The sequence below is a fragment of the Magnolia sinica genome, chromosome 13 (genome assembly GCF_029962835.1).
Source record: "Magnolia sinica isolate HGM2019 chromosome 13, MsV1, whole genome shotgun sequence".
Lineage (NCBI taxonomy): Eukaryota > Viridiplantae > Streptophyta > Magnoliopsida > Magnoliales > Magnoliaceae > Magnolia > Magnolia sinica.
The window spans coordinates 37073468-37096561 of NC_080585.1; the positions used below are offsets into that span (position 1 = coordinate 37073468).

The 23094-nt window shown below is 39.7% G+C and overlaps 1 protein-coding gene across 3 annotated transcripts in view; it reads left to right on the plus strand.

The window, feature by feature from the left end:
• LOC131223593 (NF-X1-type zinc finger protein NFXL2) overlaps nucleotides 1–13279 on the plus strand; it is a 75025-nt gene extending 61746 nt beyond the window's left edge. For 2 of the 3 annotated variants that reach the window (XM_058219026.1, XM_058219025.1), the window contains 4 exons: nucleotides 3678–3759; nucleotides 5087–5293; nucleotides 12465–12554; nucleotides 12790–13279. In XM_058219026.1, the coding sequence (XP_058075009.1) occupies nucleotides 3678–3759; nucleotides 5087–5293; nucleotides 12465–12554; nucleotides 12790–12948 (538 nt within the window). In that variant the 3' untranslated portion in view covers nucleotides 12949–13279. The remainder of the gene's footprint in view (nucleotides 1–3677; nucleotides 3760–5086; nucleotides 5294–12464; nucleotides 12555–12789) is intronic. The other variant, XM_058219027.1, reaches the window with a different exon arrangement.
• Nucleotides 13280–23094: the final 9815 nt, after the last annotated feature.

Genomic DNA, 23094 nt, shown 5'->3' on the forward strand with positions numbered 1-23094 from the left:
GATGTGAATAACCTAAAGGTGGATAATCTGCTAAAGGCGATCAGATATTTTGAAGCAGTGTCAAGTCTAAAATAAACCTTTAAAAAAGTATGGTTCTGGGTATCCAGCTTCGGGATGAGGATGCTGCTGCCTTTACCAAAATATTTGGCTGTTTTCTGGGGAAGCTCATGTTTATGCATCTCAATTCACCTAATGCGTTGGCAAGACCCTGACACAATTGTGGACAATAGTTGAGTGGGAAACAAGCTATTATTTTGGAAAGGAAGTTATGCTCCTTTGGGGGTTGTATTACCCTTTCAAACTCAGCACTACCATACATGCTGGTTTATTGTATGCCCCTTTTTTTATTGTCCTATTCGTGTCATTGCAAGTCTGGAAAGGATCCAGAATCCAGAGGGACTTGAGCACTGTTCCACTTGTGGAATGGGGGAAAGTTAGGAAGCCTAAACCACAAAGAGTTGCTAGGATCAAGTCTCTGAAATTTATGAACATCACTCTTCTTGGGAACTGGTTATGATGGTTCAGAACTGAATGAGGTATGTGGAAGCGAGTTATGGAAAGCTTATATGCGGTCTGGTTAAGGGAGTGGTTTGGCAAGGATTCTTCTTAATCTTGGGCTTCGGGGCTATGGAGGTAGGTTTTTCACATTGACGAGATGTTCTTAAAGGCATTTGTGTGGAAAACTGGAAATGGGATGTGCGCTAGGTTTTGGAAAGATTTCTGGTGCGAAGATTTAGCCCTACATCAAGTATCCCTAAGGCCATACCAGGTAACCATATAAAGAAATATATTCGTTTCCCATGGAATAGACTGTCATGGTGGTTAGGTGGTGTGGTCGCAGAGATTTAGAGGAATCTGACAGAGAAGGAGAATGACGAATATGTGTTCTGTACTGAGTGTCCAAACAATCATCATCTCATTATTGGCACTAAGAATCAGTCCCGATGGAAATGGAGTGGAGCAGGGATAGGGATCTCTAAAACAAGCTGTGGGACAAGATTTCTGATCTGCACAGGAATATAAATTCCACTGCACTAGAGCTGGTAGGAACACTAGCTGCACGAAACATGCAGCAAAGCAGCAACATGTTTGGGTAAATGTTTTCAAGTATAAATAGGTAGGATGCAGGAATAGGAGTGCGAGTCTGAAGTGTGATTCAAAGTGAGAGCGACAACTGGTTAGAAGGATCTTGCAACCAGTGTTGTCAAAATCCTACGATTTACGATTTACAATTGAGTTGAATCTTAAGCAAAACAATTTGAATCTCACCTCTGAATCCCTTTTTATATGAATCCTACGATTTTATAATTTGAATCCCGATTTACGATTCAAATCCTGACTTATGATTCAAATTATACTTGTTCTCTGCTATTTTAAGCTTCACTTGGCTTTCATTTTATGTTTTTAAATTGGTGGGGCTTTAGGAATTGTTTAGAAAAAATCTTTACAAAAAAAAAGAAGAATAGTTTAGAAAAGGTAAATTATTTTATTTTGTTCTTTATAAGAGATTAAATGATATATAGTCTCTTCAATGTTAGATCGTAGAGTTTTATTTTTGTGATTTCTTACTTCTTAGCTGGTCAAAACACCAAATTGACATGATTTATCTGGAATGTTTTTATGGATGGTTACAATAATGTTGACTTATATGTATTGTGAAATGATGATTATAAATCAAAATATCTTTTTTCAATTTACAAAATCAAATGCCGCTTTTCCAACGTGATTCTACATTTAAGAAAGGTAATAAGAATATAAATTATTAAATAATCGTTCTTTGTTTTTTAAGGAAAATTTCTTTTTTAAAAAAAGGAAAGATAAGAATCCCTTAACACTATCATGACATCGTATTACTTGGTGCATATTAATGGCAACATGATGATTACTAGGTTCTTAATTTTTTTTGTGATTTATTTATATATTTTGTTTTTCAAAATTTTAAGAAAATTATAGAAAAAAATCTTACGATTTACGATACAATTTGCAATTCGATATGATTCAACCCCTATTATGATGTGTGATATGATAACAATTTTGACAACATTGCTAACTAAGGTTAGGAATGGTAGTGAATCGTCTTTCTTGGTGTTCCCTTTGCTCTAATTGTAATTGCTTGTTGCCTTTGGGATGGTTACTCTAGTAGTGTTTCCCGATTCCTCCATTTCGACCCCAAGTTGATCAGTCTCAGCCTCTTTGGAGAGTGTCAAGGTCCTCCATAGCGGCGCCGGTCTTAATTCCACTGCCTTCCCTGTTTCCTTGATAGTCTTGATTAAGTTGGTGGGGCAGACAGTCTCCTTCAAGAGGGTAACCATTCTCATCTTCCTCCATTAGTCTGCCCAAATGGGGCCTTCTTCATTACATTGTACGGATAGATGTTCATGTGACCCAAACCTGGTTTCACGTGGGTGATTAATCTGACGAGAGGAAGGCCTGAGAAATTGTATGATAAATCATAATTTTGTGAGAATTTGCTATTTCCCAGTGACCTCCTTAAAGTTAAAAACTGGAATGGTTTCCCCTAATGATTGTTTTGACAGCCCAAACTAACCTTCAATCCTGCCTCCCCTGCAAATTATCAAGTTGTCTTCAGTTGACGAGGCTGAATCTCCACAGAAGTTAACATCATATGACTTACTGGAAGAATGCAGATTAACGGTTCTGCTACAAAATGAGAGGTTGGACTGGATGCACATGGACTAAGAAAAAGTGTCGCCTCTGACAGAGGAGGGTTCAAGCTCCAAGATTCCAATGGCCACACCTGAACGACGAAAAGTGTGTTTACCCCATCCTTTCATTAGGACACCTCGGAATGAAACCAAATATCTCTGATTCTAGTACTGTTGTGCGATTAGAACTCTGCCTTATTCCATTCTTCAGGAAAAGCATCAACAAAGAGGATGAAGGTTTACCAGATTCCGTAAGTTACCACTGTTCCCTCTGTTCTTCTTGTTTAGACCCGGTATCTATTGACCCAATCAATTCCAGCAAGCCAGTTTTAAAACTTCCTCTTACTCTATCAATCAGTCATTCAATTCATTTCATGAGTAAATGAATATCAATGCTTGTTTATAATGAATCCTTATATTGTACAATAAATATAATTATTTATGTATAATGAATCCTCATATTGTACTCACATGACACAAGTCACACGAAGTACGCTCAATGAACATAATAACCAATGCCAAATATTACAAGCACACAGACTGATTCTATCTGTACCAGGAATTGGATTGATCCTATTCTATGCAAACAACACCTTCAGTCCCATGAGCACAGGCACACATACACATACACCTGATGCTTAATGTGTCATTTTATATAGATACTTCTTATACTGAACTCCTGGCTGCAAATTATCCTGATTTATTTCCTATTTTGTCTTTGTTTCAGTGCTTATACATTTTAGTTAAGAGTATACTGGCCCTTTAGAAACTTCCTAATGTATGTTTAGTATGTCGATTTATGTTTGAACTAATGTTTTGCAAATGATATTTCAGTCTCCTTTGATGCATGTGGTGAACTTCTCAGATTCTAGAATGAATTACAAACCTGACACAATTTCAAATTATAGTTTTGCATGTTTTTGCATGTGCCCCATGCTGCAGTTTTTTATTTTTTTGGGTAACTTCTTAATGATGATTTAGAGTTGCCTTTATGTTATATTATCAATGCAGGAAGCTACCAAACTGCTCACACCTTTGTCCTGAAATATGCCATCCTGGTGAATGCCTGTCACCTGAGAGATGTAGTAAAAAGGTAATAATACCGGTATTGTTTTATCTTGTCATTTAAGTTTGTACAAGTTATTAATCTTCCATGAAAATGTCTCAAAATTTCCAATTTATATCAATTTCTTTCATATTTTCTCTATGTTTGTTTTCAACCATTGGGTTCATTCTTAAAAGATGTTCATTAGCCCAAAATCGTTAAATTGTTTCTTTATCCCAATTCGTCAAAATTCAAGCATGTTCGATGTGATGAAAATCTAAGATTCAGAAGATTTGAATAGATTAGGGTAAGATGTGAGAACTGAAGCATTAAGCACCAAACTTAGAGAAATGATACCATGAGTTGAACATGCTATATGTAAACTGAATAGAGTGCTATGAATTCATTGGGAACCCATGAATTATATACTGCCAACCAAACTGGAACTTGGCAACTATGAGTTGAGTATTCTCTTGAGTTACAGAGTGTGCATCTTTATTCTCTAAATTCATTCCAATTGTTTGATTGTCCAGTTGTGCTAATTGAGTTGTTCTGTTTCTGGATATTTAGCATCCTCAATGGAAATAGCTCACGGATATCGGATGCTAGTACATTACTATCATTCACCCTATTTAAAGCTGCATTTAGAATAATACGAGTAGCTGGATATATATTGAGAAAAGTTGTGTATCATAAGAAACTGTAATGTGGACATACATTACGTCAATTCCATGATCTCTATATATAAGAGTTCCATTGTGCATTAAGTTCATGAAAGTCTGTGCAGAAGAGTGAGCCCTCAAGATATAACGGTCTACACGATATGGGACCTCCACAAAGTCGAAGATGAACGGTCCAGCTCTAACGGTCCACCTAACCACTACTGGAGTAGATGGGTCTAATCGCCCCTCCGATTCTATGGTATAGATGGCCTCGGATTACGATCTATGGCTTAGATTGTACCAAGGTCAAGCTAAATGGACAAATATCAATCTCTCACTTTCCTCTTTCTACTCTTGTTGTTGCTTAATATGTAATTCACGAGATAGCCTCTTCTCCTTTATAGGGAAGGACGGGGAGTTTGGATGAGACCAGAAATTATCCGGTCTTATCCTTATCTCCTCATCTAAATCTTAATTTAAAATTGATTTTGAAATTCAACTTCAAACGGAAGAAAGAAAAATGATTAATCAAAGGAGACCAAACCTCATGGGACCCACCCACTAGTGATTGCCCACCAGTGGGCCCCACTGGCCTATGTCCAACAGTTCATGCCAATTTAAGCAAAAGATGATAACTTCTTGTACAAAAGGAATTCCACATTTTCAATTTCCTTTTCCCTTTTTTTGTGCTTTACCAACGTATGTCTTGCCAGGTGGTTGTTCGTTGTGCATGCCAAAATTTGAAAAAGGAGTGGCTGTGTCAAGATGTTCAAGCCGCACACTGTAATGCTGGTCGAAATCCCAGCAATATCTCAAAAAATCAGTTTGGGCTTGGACTTCTTCCATGCAATTCAGAGTGTGCAGGTAAACTGAAGGCGATAGGCTCAGAATTACAGTTCCGCAAAACTAAAGTTATTGAGGTAATTGATTTTATTGTCAACCAAAATCTTGCTGTTCATTTGTGCACCAATCATTGTTCATCTTTATCATCTTTCTTGCTTGCTTTTAGTTCTTTATTTCTTGTTCGACTTTTAGAAACTTTCCTTGTATACATTCCCTGCATTGCCTGCAACTATACTATATTATTGTCATTGCTTTCCACATTTGTTTCATGTCATTATGTTTATCTCAAACTGTTAACAAGTCCAGCTTCAGTTTATGATTTCACCCATTTTGACATGTGCACTTCTCAATGCTTTAAGAATGCTGCAACTCTGACATGGTCCTTTTAAGCTGGTAGAAATGGATTAACAAGGGTGATTTATTCTTTCAGATGCAAAATTATGTAATTCACTTTGCCTCACTTATAAAGGTAAAAGTATATCATGGACATGAAGAATGAAGCGGTTTTGGTCTTGCCGAAGTTGAGGAACTTATATCAAAGTTGAGGATCTGCTGTCGAGGTTGTATGGTTGTGCATGCCATGATTGATTTGCCTTTGTTATCTCCTCACAGCTATTGTCTTCTTTTACTTGATTAACACTACAAATCACGTTACCTGGTATGGATAGAGACCAAGGTTTTGTACTTGTTCTCTAAATATCCAAATAACTATATATTTAACATTATATTGTTTTCTAGTATTAACTATTAAGAGTGCTGACTGAACTGTCTTGGTGAAAGATGGTGAAATCATGGAGAGATGAAGATACTCTTAGAAGTGGCGGCGGGGGTAGAATTAGAAGGAACCTCCAACCCTAGGTGGTCGGGAGGACATGCATCATCGTAGAGTCCAAGGTAGCTCTAACAAGTATGATTGTAGGGACATTAATATATACCCACCAGTGTTTTAAATAGCTACGCTATGTAGTGTGTAGCTTATGCTATGTAGCATAGCTTAGCCTTAACGCTACGTAGCTCATGAAAATAGCTTAAGTTGCATGTAGCCTACGCTGCATGATAATTTGCATACGCTACACGCTACATAGACTATACGCCACACGTTATGTAGCTTAGATTACAAGTTATTTTTCACTGGAACATTAAAATCAATTAATGTTTTTAATGATTTATTACATTCTTATATTTTCAATAAAAATTAGATAACTTTTTCAATGCTTTTAGTAAAATAATACAAGTAACAATATTAAATCAGTTTCGTTGCTCTTCGTAACCTTCATACTTTCACGTCCTTTCCTATTACTTTATGTTGCATTTGGTTGCACCAAATAGAATGCAATTTTGTTAAATTTCATTATTAATCAGTATAATTTGGTGCAACATATCATGAAATTGGTGCAACCAAGCGCAACCTTGAATAAAAATCTAGTAGCGTAGCTCACACTGCATGCTATGTAGCTTACACCTCATGCTTCAGAGGGGTGAGTGCTACGCCACACGCTATTTGCTATTTAAAACACTGATACCAACAGAAGTTTGGAAGATGCTACAGAAACTGGATTGATATGGTCAGCAAGTACTCAACAAAAGTTTTTGATGGTGAAAATGATAAATGAGTGGAAGAGAAGCATTGTAGTACCTATTTATAAGAATAAAGGTGATTCACAAAGTTGTACAAATTGTCAGGGTATCAAATTTATGAGCCGCACTTGTGGGGGAGGGTATTGGAGCGAATACTAGAGCAAGAAGCAAGGACATCAGAGAATCAGTTTGGCTTCATGCCATGGAAGTCAACCCTTGTGACTACTTTCTTAGAGAATTGGTTGAAAATTATACAATGAAGGAAGAATCTAAATATGGTTTTTGTACATGTGGAGAAGCATAAGATAGAGTATTGGGGGAAGTATAATGGTTGGTGATGAGGAAGGCGTTCCTGATAAGATACAGAGAGAATGACTTGTGGTGATACCTATGAGCTCCTTGTAGCTGCAGGTCTTCATCAAGGGCAAGCCCTTATCTTTGTGCACTTACTGTAGATTAATTAACTGCTGGTGTCTAGGATGAGGTCCCTTAATATACATTACAGATTACATCGGCTTGTTGATGAGATTAGAGAAGGAGTGAATGCTTTAGAGTCTAGTGGTTTAACAATAATGATCAATACATTATTTGGAATCATAGAGGGGATGCTTCAGTTAAAACTGATGACCAGGAGACTGCTTAAGGTGACATGTTCTGTTTCCTCTGCTCAATATTTCATAAGAGTTGAAAGATCAATGATTATTTTGTCTGGGTTTCAAAAAGGGGAGAAAAAGGTTAAGCCTAGGGTGGAGGCTGACTCTTGTTTTTTTTTTTAATAGAATCCCTAATTTTGTAGCTGCACCCCCACCCTTCATGACCACATGGCTAGATGTCATATGGCCTTTTCTGGCTGTTCCGGTGGGTGAGATGTGAATGAAGCATAAGCCCATACTTTGCTCATACATGTAAGCACAACAAAGAAATTTATCAGCGCTCCCCATGAGGTGGGAGGGTGATTCAATGAATGTGATCCAGTGGGCCTCGTCTAATGTATTTCCATGGAAGTTGGCTAATATCCTAGAAGAGCTTAAACATTTCCTCTGGATTTCCAGTGCTATTTCATAATGTTTCTCGTGAAGCTAACTCCAAAGCGGATTGTTCAGTGAATGAAGGGGGTTGCTAGGAATTCCATCACATTCACTGTCTCTTCCATTTTTGTGTTATGTTGGTTTGTTCTTCTCTTTAAATGAAATAAGTGACTATCTTTAGGATCGTTATCATTGCCTTCTCTTAGACATTTTGGGTTGGGCTTTAGGAATCCTATTTTGCCAATTGTCCAAAGCAACTCGTTATAACCAGTGTTTTCAGTATTTTGCGATATCACCGATATATACCATGATATATCTGTCATCCCAGCTGGGCAATATGAAACCCAGCTTTAATATCCATTTTCATGGTGTCGTGCAACATATCACACGATATTATCCACACTCCCCTTCTATAAATTCTTAATGGATTGTGCGATATATTATTATTGAATGGGATAAAAGAAAATCGGCACTGTTTTGTCTAGAATACTCAAAAATTTGTAAATTTTTTACAAAAAAAAAACTTCTTCCTAGTATTTCATAAGGTAATTTCGACCAGTCCACTCTAGTTTGTTGAAAGAAAACTTCGAAATTTCTTCAAAATTACCATCGAAAGCTTCTTGAGACCAGATTATAAAATGCGTGTATTTTTTCGTTGTGATTTTTTTTTTTCATATATGTTGTAAATAGTGTTAAATGGTATGAAATTCATGATTCTTCATGTTTTACATGAAAAATTATCGTTTGGAGTTCGATTTTGAAATTCGGGGGAGATAGGCGAGTTGTGGAAAATTGGGGAAATTTTGAAATTTTTTCAGTTTTTTCTAAATCGATTGCAATCTTAGTGTCCGAACACAAAATCAAACATGTATATAATCTACACATTCTTGGTAATTTGGGATTTTTCGAAAAAAAAATAAAAAATAAAAATTTTAAAATATATATATATTTCAAAATCCACAGGTATATTTTTAGTTTTCTACTTCTTCTTTTGCTTTTGAATGTAATGCTTGTGTTTCCATACATGCCTTCCTACATTTATAAATTTTATGAATTGGCTTTAAATATATTTGCATTAGTTTGGTCAGACGACGCATAGATTAGGACCCAATACAAAGGAAACCTATTATGTGCACTTTTTTTTTGGGATTTTTAAAATATATTTCTAATTGTGTATTGATGTCTTCTTCTTCTTCTTCTTCTTCTTTTTAAATTTATTTTTTTTTATAACAATTCTTAAAGTTTCATTGACAAATTCGACCAATTTCCCAATGTTTCCTAACAACAGCAATAAATTACGCGATATAGCCAATGTATCCCTGTGCAATAACCGATATGTATCCATATCCCAAGGGTGCGATACATTACGCGATAATGATATGGAAAACATTGGCTATAATTATGATGCCTAGATACAGATTGTGATATGGACACGTATATGGGTGTTGAGTTGGGTTTTTCAAAATGCAATGAGAGCATAAAATTAATTAAAATTCTTGATTTTAATTGAACTCCAATAAGTATCCCCTAGATATCAAGTTTCTAGAAGAGAAAAAACAAAATCTATATGTTTGATTTATGCTGTCCAATCATTATGTAGTTTGGCGCTGCTCTTTCAACGTAAGGAGTCTCTCCCCAATCAATACCAGAAAAAAAGGAGAGCAGAGAGCGCTCCTTGCGTTGGGTTAGGATTGGGTGCACACATAGAGAAACCCAAGAAGTGCCACACACGTGGAGGAGAGAGGGTGATGATTCTCTCTCTTTCTTTCTATTTCTCTCTTCTCTCTCTCACTTGGATGTTCCAGAGGGGGGTCTAGGTCTCTCTCATGCTCTATCCCTTCAAGATAGGATTTATAAGGAGGAACTAGGATTTCAAAGGAACCACCAACTATGGTGCTCCTTACCCTGCACCATCAAAATTTTGTATACCTACCTTACCCATGCACCAAGATTGACCAAATCCCTCTATTGTCTAGTGGTATCCGACCAAAATTCTATGCCGACCTAAGAGGTGGACCACACAATCTCAACCATTGGATGTCCATCAAGTATGATAAAATACTTTTAACGGTTAAAACAAAAGATCAATGGTTATAAATCTTTGATTAAACATTGAAAACCTTTTAATGTCTGGTCCAACTAGAAAACCAATCAGTAAGATCTAAGCTACAAATAAGTTCCTCAAGGTAACTTGTGGATCCCATGTTGGAGTATGTGGGATATTTATAATGTATCCTAAAGTATGCACCTAACCACACCCGTATTTCAATTACTATCGTAACTTCGCATGGTGAGCCATAGCACATGACACTAGGACTAGTGTTTGAAATATCAACGATATCGGCCAATATATCCCACGATATATCTTGTATCCCACCTGTGCGATCTCACATGTTCAATCCAATGAGCATTTTCAATTTCCGATCTTTTTTTTTTTTTTGGAGAAATTATGTTAAATCAGTGTCAAATTGTTATAAATCCACTGGTTCTTTATGGTTTGCATGAAAAATCCTGGAGTTGGAGCTTTAGTTTCTATATCCATTAGTTCTTCATGTTCTCCATTTTTTTCTCGAAAATTTCCTTCAACCAGCTATCAATTGAGACTAATTTCTAAGTATCTAGGAGTATTTGATGAAAAGGCCATCACATGCACTCCAATTTCGAAATTTGAGTGCAAGTGGTCCGATTTGGTGGAAATTAGGGAAAATTCAAAATTTCTCCAATTTCTCCCAAATTGCTTGCAATGTTACACTCCAAACATGAAATCAAGCATGTATGAGGGCCGCCCAAATTGCTTGCAATGTTACACTCCAAACATGAAATCAAGCATGTATGAGGGCCGATCTATTGATTTGTTAATTCCTTGTAAATTTTTGGAACATAAAAATTATTTTTTAATTAAAAATTAATTTAAAAAAATATTAAAATAATTTTTTTTCAAAACTTCCATTCAACGAGCTTTCAATTGAGACTAATTTCAAAGTATTTCGGAGTGTTTGATTAAGTGATCATCACATATACACTCTAAATGTTATGCATTCAATTTTAATATAGTTGCATTAGTTCAGTTAGACAATGCATAGCTTAGGACCCTATATAGAGGAAACCTATTTTGTGCACTTCTTTTTTGAGATGTTATAATTTAAAGGTGTGTATTAAGGTCTTTTTTAACAATCCCTGAAGTTTCATTGAAAACTTCAACCATTTTTCCAATGTTTCCCCATGTTTCCCAAAAAGTGCGATAAATTACACTATACAAACAATATATCCCGTGCAAAAACGGATACGTATTTTTATCCCAAGGATGCGATTCGTAACGTGATACCGATATTTTGAACACTGACTAGGACCATGAAGTCCCGACATGAGCTCAAGTCCAAGGACCAAGGTATTCCATAACGGTAGCAACGGCCGAAACGGCCACTACCATTATCGTGCGTGCGTGACATTACGTAACTGTTTTTGCATACCTTGCTGAGGACTAGTCAAAGCTAGTTGCATGATCAAGTCAATCTAATCCGTCTAATCCGGACATGATGTGCCTCCTAGACCAAAGACTCAATGCGATCCTCCAATGCAAGTGGTCAGTCAGGCCTAGGACAAGAGAACCCATATCTGTGAGCACTCATACTCCTATGTAGGGTAGGCTGTAGGCACCAACTTGTCATGTAGTCCAATGTAAAGACCTTCCATCTCAACTCATCATTGGTTGTAGATGACCCACTATTATCATCATAGAATTTGAGTACTTAGATCCATGAAACACAACTCTTCATTGGCTAGGGGCCATTATGTCTGGACTCGCATTCTCCTAGGACAACTGGAGGAACCCCTTCTTAGAACCCATAAGCCATATGTACTGGAGGTTTCCCACACATTTAATTATGGCACACAGGGCAAAACCAAACGCATCATGATCATAACCATATCATTGGCTTTTCAGGGCACACCATGCTAACAATGGGAACAGGGACATGTCTCTCCTTCCTCAAAAAGTCCAGTATATATCCCTTAGGCATCATGCTATTCATATTTGGTGTTATGAGTTTTACTGGAAATATTTGACTTGTTGTATTACTGTAGGTCTAGATATTGTTGTTTCTTTCTAGCATGAAAATTTTAATGAAGCAGTTAACGTGAAACAACTTTTATATAAGTGTACACACTCCCACAACATTTGCACACACTCCCACACGCATAGAAACACACACGGATGGAGACAGACACACAGCACATTCATGTGTGGATGCACAACCACCCACCTGCACACTGCCCAACAAGTATCCCTATGTTATCTGTTACTAGGATCACTACCATTTTGTGTTCAATGCGGTACATTGAACATATATAAGTATCTGGGTATCATTGCCTAACACACCCTCACTGCATTGATCGGGATAGTCATTTTCGATTCGAAAAAAGAAGTAAAAAAAACATTACAATGCCTGTGTGTTTTGCGAATATAATGCTCTTGCTATTATAAATAATGCATTTGCATTTGCTTCCTATACGAAGATACATTCTCTGTCATAAGGGATTCATCCACAAAATATCCTTGCATGCAGCCTTATGAGCATTCTAGTGTCATTCTTGGGATTAGCGGATCTCACTAGCTAAACCACACTTCATTTTTCTTCTGCAGAGTAAGGTTGCAGATAGTGGACATGTGCCAAAGCGTAAAAAGAGACGTGAGCGGGTACAAGATGCATCTGGTCACATTTCAAAATGGAAGGTTAATGTTGTTCATTTTTTCGGACTTTTTTTTTTTTTTTTAATACACACACTCACACCCACACACACCACATGGGCAGTCAAACCCATGAACTTGGTGTTGAAACGCACTCCGTCCACCACTGAGCCATGAGTAGGGAACTCCCCCCCCCCCCCTTTTTTCCAGACCTAATATCAGTCCAATGTTGTTTTATTTATTCGAATGCTTAAAGTCAGTGCTTTTCTTTGTTGCACAGGCAATCGGTGCGACCTTGTGGAAATGTTTTGTGTTTATTGTTGTAGTTGTAGCAGTAGTTGCAGCTGCATACTATGGTTACAAGGGTCTCTTTTGGCTATCTGATTGGATGAACGAGATTGAGGAAAGAAGACAAAGGAAGAGATTTCCAAGAATTTGATCATTTATAGGATGCTTATCTTTTGGTGTAAGCCAAAAAACAAAAAAACAAAAATCCAAAGTTTTCTTTATGTAGATTTAATTCTTTTTCTTTTTTTTTCTTATTCATTCAATCATTGGGTTGGTGGTTCTTTATCTAGGTATTTCACTTAAGATACTATATGATACTGGCCCAAGAATATCTACTGTATGCCCAGGTTTCACTTTCTGCAAGCGGGGTACAGGGTTCAGTGATTCAAAACATTGATATTATGGGCCCAACCATGGACACCCCAAACACAAAGGATCTCCCAGATTGGAAAATAACGCATCAAAATAGTTTTCTTGTTTTTTGTGTGTGTGGACCGTATCTGTTTTCTTTCTTAAGCTGTCTATTTACCAATTGAGTTGTTAGAATTTTACCATACGAGACATTTTTTATTGATGGGCCATTCAAAGTGAGGCTCATCATATCAACGGGTTGGATCATTGAATCAAGGACCCTATTTGTACAAAAGACAACCCAACTGTCTCGTAGATATTCTTGGGTTGAGCATTGTATATCTCTAACATAGATCCTGAGGTTTGGCTGTCCCATGCAATCCTTCCACATGCCCTGTACATGCAACAGACCTGCAATCTAGTATTGGTGGGACATCCAAGCCGTGCACTGTGGGTCCCATGGCGAAGATGATCCGCTGCAAGAATCGGGTTGGCCCATGCAGCACGGAGGGCACATGTATGCTGATGGTGTAGAATTGATGAGGGCTTTTAAATAAATAAATAAATAACTTTAACCGTTCATGTACTTTGTACTAGACATGCCCGTTGATGAGTGCATCAGCCTAATTTTTGCATCATCTCGTATTCATGGTGGGTCCACCTTATCCACGGCTAAAATTTCCCACATACATTCCAGGTTGGTTTGTGTGACGCATGTACAGGTGCGTGTGGGGATTATCAAACTCTCAGCATGACCTCCCATTTTGGTGATGTATTATTCTTGTAAAACCATGATTTTATTTTAAGTCGCAACAGTGGCTAAGAGGGATTGATGGCCACGCCTTTTTCTATTCATGTATTTACAGCCTAATCTCAAAAATTATGGAGAACTCTTCGTTCTTTCCTTTCTTGTATTATAAGAAAACATATGATGTTTTTGTTTCATCTAAGCTGGCCTTTCTTAGGCTCCAATGCAAGGGTGTGAAAGTTCTTCCCGGAGTCTGTGGTTCAAGGACTGACAAATGGGGTATGGGCCTCCATTGACTTTTGAGTAGCCGGCTGCTGAACATGAGGTCCCGCTGCCTTCAAAGACCTTGTATGCATAAAAGAGAATCGAGGAAAGATTGTTCAGTGTGTGTTTTGGGTTTGTACAAGTGGGGCCCATGGATAATGGCCATTCCCACGGGCCCATGATATGAACAGTTTCCATCACTGAGATACGGGCCCCACCTATCCAAACTGAAAATTCTAGAGGTATTTTGAGCATTTCATAATACCTCAAAATAACAAGATAGTTGAGGCCTGAACTGGGACAAGACGTGCAGGGTGGTTTTTGTTTTGTTTTATTTTTTTAGTTTTTCCTGGTCTATAGCTTACTGTCTCTCAAGGCTACATTTGGTTTGAGTTCCCTGATTTCACTGACAATGGCGGAACCTAGAGCCAACGGGGTCTTTTTATTTTATTTTTTAAACACACACCCACGCATGCCACTGTGGGATTTCACCATCTATGGGTTTCGAATTCAAGACCTTGTGTTGAAACTCCTTAGAGTCCACCACTCAGGACCTCGTCTTGATTCCTAGTCCACAACCTTAAATGTAAATATGTAATTCAAAATGAAACAATCGAACAGACCGCCTTACTTTATATGGATCATAAACTAACAAGTAATTTGAAATTACATAATAAAATAGCAAAATTTGTGGACATCTAATTGGTGGTGTTTTTTTTATTTAATTTAAATTTTATAATGGTGAATTGTTTACCAAACAGGGTTCAAAATCAATATCTTGACGTGTTCAACATGCAGAACATTGCCTGCAATCTCATGCAAATTACCATACAAAATTTACTTTTATATATAACAATTTTGATCTTTTTATTTTCTTAACCGGGTCCAAAATTCTACTTGTATCCAAATAGCCAAACAGGGGAATTTCCTTGTCCACTTACTTGCCTGTGCACGTGCGAATATGCCAAATTGAATAAGATATGGGTAGTTCACTAGACGGACATCAAAATGTGACCCAACAAACAGGCAGTATCTATGCCAGCTGGGGGCCACCATGATGTTTGTGATAAATCCACTCTGTCCATCCGTTTTTCCGGATCATTTTAAGACATGGGCACAAAAATGAGGTAGATGCAAAAGTCAAGTGGGCTGCACGTGAGGAAACAGTGAGCATTGAATGTCCACCGTTGAAACATTCGCATGGCTATGTAAGTTTTGGATCAGGCAAATATTTTTGTATTTTCAGTTCAACCTTATGAATGGTTTGGATGGCATGCAAACATCACGGTGGGCCTCAGTGAGGTTTCAACTGTAGGCAATTCCCCACCTATTTTTTCGCGTGCGACCCACTTGAGTTTTCGATCTGTCTCATTTTTGGGCCTATGTCCTAACTTACCTTGAAAAACAGATGTGCGGGTGGATTCCTCACAAACATCACGGTAGGCCCCAGTTAGATGAATACGCGTCTGGAAATAGCCAAACTCGTGTCCCATGTATCCCTCATGAGTATTTCCAAAGCTGAAATGATCACATTGGTTCGAATGTAGGTGGTTATCATATGTACGAGCTGCGGGGGCCCACCTTGTTGCGAGTGCCATCCAACCCGTCTATTACATGTGTCCCCATGTTATGCTCAATACCAAATCAAGCCTTTTTCATAAGGGATTTTAACAAAAAAGGAAGGGAAACAAAAAAAAAAAAAAAAAAACAGAAAGAAAGAAAGAAGCAATGTGATATTTCTAAATGCCCCAAATATAAGAAAAGATTAAACAAATGTCCTGCCTAGCCACCTGACACATTACCCCCAGTAACTTAAGTTGAGCCAGCGTGACCACAAGAATTCAGATAGGATCACCGTTGTGTGGCCCACTATGGTGTTTGTGAGAAATTCACACCGCTCACATGTTTTGTCAAATCATTTTATGACATGAGCCCAAAAACTAGGTAAATCCAAATCTCAAGTAGGCCACATGATAGAAAATGGTAGAGATCATAAACCCATGGTTGAAACATTCACTGAGCTGCATAAGGTTTGGATCAAGCTAATATTTTTATTCTTTCCATCCATCCCCATGGTAAGGAGTTTATATGTATTTGGGCCACTTTAAGAACAGTTTGGATTGCATATAAATATAGCAGAGCCTAGAAAAGTTTGAATGGTAGACAATTCATTTCCACATTTCCAGTCATGTGGTCCACCAGAGTTTCAAATCTAACCAATTTTTTGTATAGTGTCTTGACATGATCTTCCAAAATGAATGCATGGAGTGGATTTCTCAAAAATATCATGGTGGGTGGAACATAACTTAAGTAAAAACTGCCTAAAAGGCTTTTTTACGGCGTCACGTAAGCAGATTGGGTAACCGGACCTATCTACATATAGATGGTTGTGTGGGACCCATTGTCATGTATATATTTCATCTACAATGTCTATCCATTTTGAAAGATTATTTTAGGGCATGAGCACAAGAACGAGGGATATCAAATGTTCATGTGGACCGCACCATAGAAAGTTGTGAGATTGAAAACCTACCGTTAAAAACTTACCCTTATAACATGACAATCTTAACCTTTAGCACATGAGATTATCCACCTTTCACATGACAACCTTAACTCTTACCACATTACAACCAGACCCCGAACTTTACCATGTTACAACCACGACCCGAATTACAACCACAACCCCAAACTTTATCACATTACAACTACAACTTTTACCACATTACAACCTCGACCCTTACCATGTTACAACCACAAACCTTGCCATATTACAACCTTGACCATTGCTATATTACAACCACAAACCTTGCCACATTACAACCTCGACTCTTGCTATATTACAACCACAATCCCGACCTTTATAATATAATGACCTCAACCCTTAACACATTACAACCATAACCTCGACCCTTAAAACATGAGAATATTGACCTTTCACATGACACCCGACCTTTATAACATGGCAACTTCGAACTTTAACACATTACAACCATAAGATCGACCCTAATAACATGACGAACTCGACCCTTATCATATCACAACCACAACCTTGGCCCTTAAAACATGACAACCTCGACCCTTTGCACGTGAAAATATCGACCTTTCACGTTACAATCATGACCCTTACCACGCTACAATCTCGACCCTTACTACATTACAACCACGACCTCAACCCTTATAACATGACAACCATAACCGTTAATACATTACAACCACGACCTTGACACTTGTAACATGAAGACCTCCACACTTAGCACATGACAATGTCAACCCTTCAAATGATAACTTATACCCTTAACACATGACTACGACCCAATCCCTTAATACATGACAACCTTGACCCTTAACACATGACAACCACAACCTAGACCCTTAATATATGAGAACCACAACCTAAACCCTTAACACACAATCTCAACCATTAAAAAGATATATATGCTCCTTTTCTTCCAAGATAATGCATTACAAAATTTAAATTTTATTTCTTTCATTGTGTTTCACATGATAACCACAACTATCCTTACTGTCACGCCTTAAACTCAGAAACCGGGCTCAAAATTTTCGATTGCCGAATTTGGTGCCGACAGCCTCCGTAGTACCCCATTATCAGTTCCTAGCGTCCATATGCCAGATTCCGATCTTGGGATCCTACAAGGAGGATTTTTTTTCAATATACGTTTAACTCGTAAGAAGCATAACCATAAGTATACCCAAATCACAAAGACAACATCATTATCACATATCCACTAATATAAAAATTTGAATACAATGCTGAAAGGGAAATACATATATCGAAAATTAAAACTTCAGAAGACCGATGCATGCTCCAAGCTCAACGCTGCTACAGCCTAATGCCACCTGCACGCATCTATCATTCATAAGCTTATAGAAAGCTTAAAGGGTGGTGTAAGTGTGTGAGAAGTATATGCGTGCTCAGAATATAATATCAGAGTAAACGGAAATACTAGTAAATCCATGAACCATACAATATCAGAGTACGCAGAAATACTGACAAGTCCATAAAAATATCATCATCCTCATTCAAGATCTGCGATGAAAAGACATAGTAAGGCAATGTCATATACTGAGAAAGTAATGTAAATTGGCTATGTAATGCAATTGCAATATGTGGTGCGAATGAAATGATTAAGCTGCAGTGTGAAGTCGGGATGATAGTACATGGTATTGCAAGCTATGAGGCCTATCACAAAGGACTTCTATCCAAACCAGTCTTATACCTAAATTTGGATATATTGACTCAATGTGGTAAGCTCCTGATCTCAGGTTAATCGCGCGTCCCAACCGAAATCCTAGCCATTGCGAAAGTACACATAATAATTAGTTGGGCACCACCAGCCCGAGTGGATAGTGAATGAATAAATGAATGAATATAATACTGAGTATGCAACTCCTGCTCCATAAATCAGTACTGTATATCTCTGGGATCATCACCGGGGTCTAGTATACTCTACGCCACTTGCCGCCCCATCAAGCGCATAACTGGGTAAATGGAAAAGACCTTATTATCGGCTTGTCAATATCAGACCCGACTCATCAATAGCGGACCCATTCCTCAAGCTGGTCAGACTCAGCCTAGTATTGCCTAATCCCTCAGGCGGATAAGGCCACACTCCTTTCCAACCGATTACGACACAGTAGGAGGCGCGGCTTATAGGTATAAGGCCCTCATGTAGTCATATATATCCACTCGGTCTCAACATTGATCGTCCTTTGGTACCAAGAGGGTTTAGGGAGTTTCACCCAGGGCCATTTATGGCGGCCCGATGCTAGTAACAGATTTTCGGTATCCCATCTGGCCATCCACGATATGCCTGTAGAGGCTACGGCCCTAATGTTGCTAGGGCGTACAGTAATCATGACACGCAATGCAAGATGCATGAATCATACAATTCAGTCATACATCAATCCCGCGCACACCATGCACTCATGTGAGACAATCTTCACCTATCAGGGAATCTCATAACGACCTGCTCAATGACATATGCAATAATCAACCACAACTCATAACAAACATGCAGATGATGCATATGGGCATGTATCATGATGTTATGCTGTCACATAGTCATAATCGGTATCGTCAATCGGCACCAATAATCGGTCTCGATAATCGGCCTATACAATTGGCCTCGACAATTAGAATCTGCCTCGACAATCAGAACATTTAACCATCATTGCCCATCAATGTGGACATTCAACCAACATCGCCCCTAAGCAGTAGCCCATATAGAGCCAAATGTAAAGTGGGCCCATGGCCTCACACAAAGGCCTAATATACATCACAATGGGCTTTATACAAGGGCTACATACACATCACTATGGGTCACATCACATGGTCCTAATACACATCACAGTGGGCTGCATCACATGGGCCTAATACGCATCATGATGGGCCACATCACATGGACCCCGAACACATCACAGTGGGCCTCACTCATGGGCCTCATATACCAAACGAGTGGGCCTTACACATGGGCCTTAGATACATCACACGGGCCACAACCCATGGGCCTAATACATCATAATAAGCCTCATTAAATGAGCTACAAAAACATCACAATGGCCACGCCATATGGGCCAGGAATACATCTCAATGGGCCACAACCCACGGGCCCCAGTACATCATAATGGGCCGCGACCCATGGGCCTAATACATCATAATAGGCCTCATTAAATGGGCTACAAAAACATCACAATGGCCACGTCATATGGGTCGGGAATACATCTCAACGGGCCACAACCCACGGGCCCCAGTACATCATAATGGGTCGCGACCCATGGGCCTTAAATACAATAAGTGAGCCGCATCAATGGGCCACACCAGTGGGCCTCATATACACAACAGCTGGGCCCTACACATGGGCCTCAAACACATAACATGTGGGCCCTACACATGGGTCTCATATGCATCGAATGGGCCACGTATCTGGGCCTCGAATACATCAAATGGGTCATGCGTCATGGGCCTAATATATATCACAATGGGGCTTACCTATAAGCCACGAATACATCACAATGGGCCTTGCCCATAGGCCTCAGATTCAAGCAGGTGGGCCCCATCATATGGGCCTTAAATATAGGGCAAGTGGGCCCTATCATATGGGCCTCAAATATACATCATGGTGGGCTGCATGGATGGGCCGCACCAATGGGCCTCAAGTGAACTTGGACCACACCAAAATCATTTCAATAGTTGAAGGTGTAATATGTGTATCACTGTACACTATCATTCTATGGGGTACATGACACTCTAATGATGATCAGCACTGCCCAAACATTGCCCATGTAAATCAACACTGCCCAAACATTGTCCAGCACGTCCAACCATTGTCCAGCACCGTCCGGCATAATCTGGACGGTGTGGATGAAGTAAATACATTAAGGTGGTGTGACCGGCTGGGATGGATGGTATTCATAAAACACATACACTAAGTGAAGCCACGTGGTGGCCCACCAATCCAACAGCTTTGGATGGACGGTGTTGATAAAACACATACACCGTGGTGCCCCAGCAGCACATAAGACACATACATCCCAGTGGGGTCCACACTGCCGTCCTGACAAGTGGACGGGGTGGTTATACAATATATACACCAAGGTCACGTGTCACATGTGTGGGGTGGCCCCATGTCCCAAATGCATGGACGGAAAGCATAAAACACATACATTACGCTGGCTCACTGCACCGTCCCAATGGACAATGCGGATGTAAAACAGATACATCGAGGTGGGGTCCCACCAACCCACACATGTCACATGTGTGGGGTGGGCCCCATGCGTCCAAATGGACGGACGGTACGGTAACTCATACCTCATGGTGGAGCTGCAGAACCTGTTGACGTCAATGCAGCTACATGCTGCAGGGACCCACCGTCCCCTAGACGGTCTGGATTTACGTCATAGGTGGGTCCAACGGATTGTTAATCACGGTGGAGTCCACACGTCCAGAGATTGGACAGTGTGGATATCTCACATGCATCATGTGGGACCCACGTGTCTGGACAACACACATCAGGTGGGGTGCATGACCGAGCGACCTGAATGGATTTGCATCGTCCAGTGGCCCCACCTCCCAAGTCTGGACGGATGGAAGGGATGTAAAACACCTACATCAAGGTGGGTCTGAGGACGGCAGAGATGAAACACATACTTCCTGGCGGTTCCATCGTCCAGTCCCTTGGACGGACGACCTGGATTTTCAACACGTGCATACAAGGTGGGCCCCACTAGAATTTGTTAACGTCAATCCCGCTAATATGAGGTGGGGTCCACATCAGCGTGACCCACCAGAATTTGAAACAGGCTGATAATTATGTTTTTCTTTTAATCAAGTCCGTCTAAACGAATTGTCGGGTGGGCCCACTCAGTAGACGGCATGGATAACATACATGTGTCATCAGGTGGGCCACACATAGAGAGAGAGAGAGAGATTGGTGAGGAAGGGAGGGACCCCGCTACTATGGGCCCTCCTTATATAATACATATATCTAGATGGATCCCACATATGTGGGCCCTCAAATCACAAAATCAAATAATAAAATCACCCACTTTTGATCTTGGACTTCTCCTTCCATCAATGCATTCTAGAGCTCCAATGGATGAGATTCAATAATCAAGATGAAGCTTGGATGGTGGAGATGGGGTGTAGGAATGTGGGCCATACCTAGCTTCTTTGGGGAGCTTGGACGTTGCTCTCATGGAGTTACTTGAAAATGGAGAGAGAGAATGAGAGAGAGAAAGAGAGGTGATGGGAGAGGTATGGTGAGTGATAGATGGGTGTACTTGGTTGTAAGAGAGAGAGTTAACTTTAGGGGAGGAGTGGTTGTACTTGGGGATGGGATATGATTGATTGATATGTACTCGATTGATGAGACATTTCTCTTGGGTTTTACAAAGCGTGGCGTTTTCCTCGAACTGAACGCGGGCCCACATCTCCTGGCCCGGGTATCGGATCGATGCGCGAGATGTGACATTGGAACCGCGGCAACGGCGTAGTCGCAAGGGTACAAGTCTCCGGTCGAGCCGACTTTGGAATACGGGATACGGCTCAGAATCGCGCGCAAATGCCAGTTACAGATTGCGGGTCGCTAAAATTCGACCGGGAGGACCACGGAAGCCTATGGAACGGTACGATATAGGATACAGGTCTTACACTTACCTACCTCAAATCCTTTTTGACAATCACTTCTCCCCATGACAACAACAACAACCACCACCATTCCTCTCTATCCACACCCAAAAGTAGCTTCCATCTATAAGAAAATGCTATTATAAGAAATAATAATAAAGAATTCATTTAAAATGTCTTTCCATATATTAGTGGCTTGCCCATATGCTAGAGAAGTTGATGGTGGTTGTTGAGTGAAAAATAGTTAAGTCATTAGGTTGACTTATGGAATGGACTAACTCTACTAAACAACACGAGCTCTTTGAGATCCAAGCCCTAAGGGGCATACACTTCCGAACACAGGCCGATCTTCAAGGAGGTCGGTGCAACTATAAGGACCCTCAAAGAGGATGCAACTATAAGTCCACTTAAATAGCCAATTGCCGACCTAACCTATAGGTCGACCATAACTCAGTTATAGGTCGGCCATAAGTCGACCAATAGCTCGGTCGTACCTCGACAAGAGCTCAATCATGGCTCGACCAGAGTTCGACTCTAGTTCGGGGTGACCTCTGAGAGAAGGCGAATGACGACTCCATGGAAAGCTCGATATACAACCTACCCAAGGGCCAATGGTCCAAAGATCTTTCCAACAGCCCGAAGATCCCTCTCAAGATCTTCGGGAGGATCGGATCAGATCCCGAGAACCTCGGATCGCGATAATCTTGCAAAGATCCTAGATCTGAACAGATTCATTTACAGCGTATTAGGAAAGACTCCTTACGCCACCGTCTTCTTTCCCCTATAAA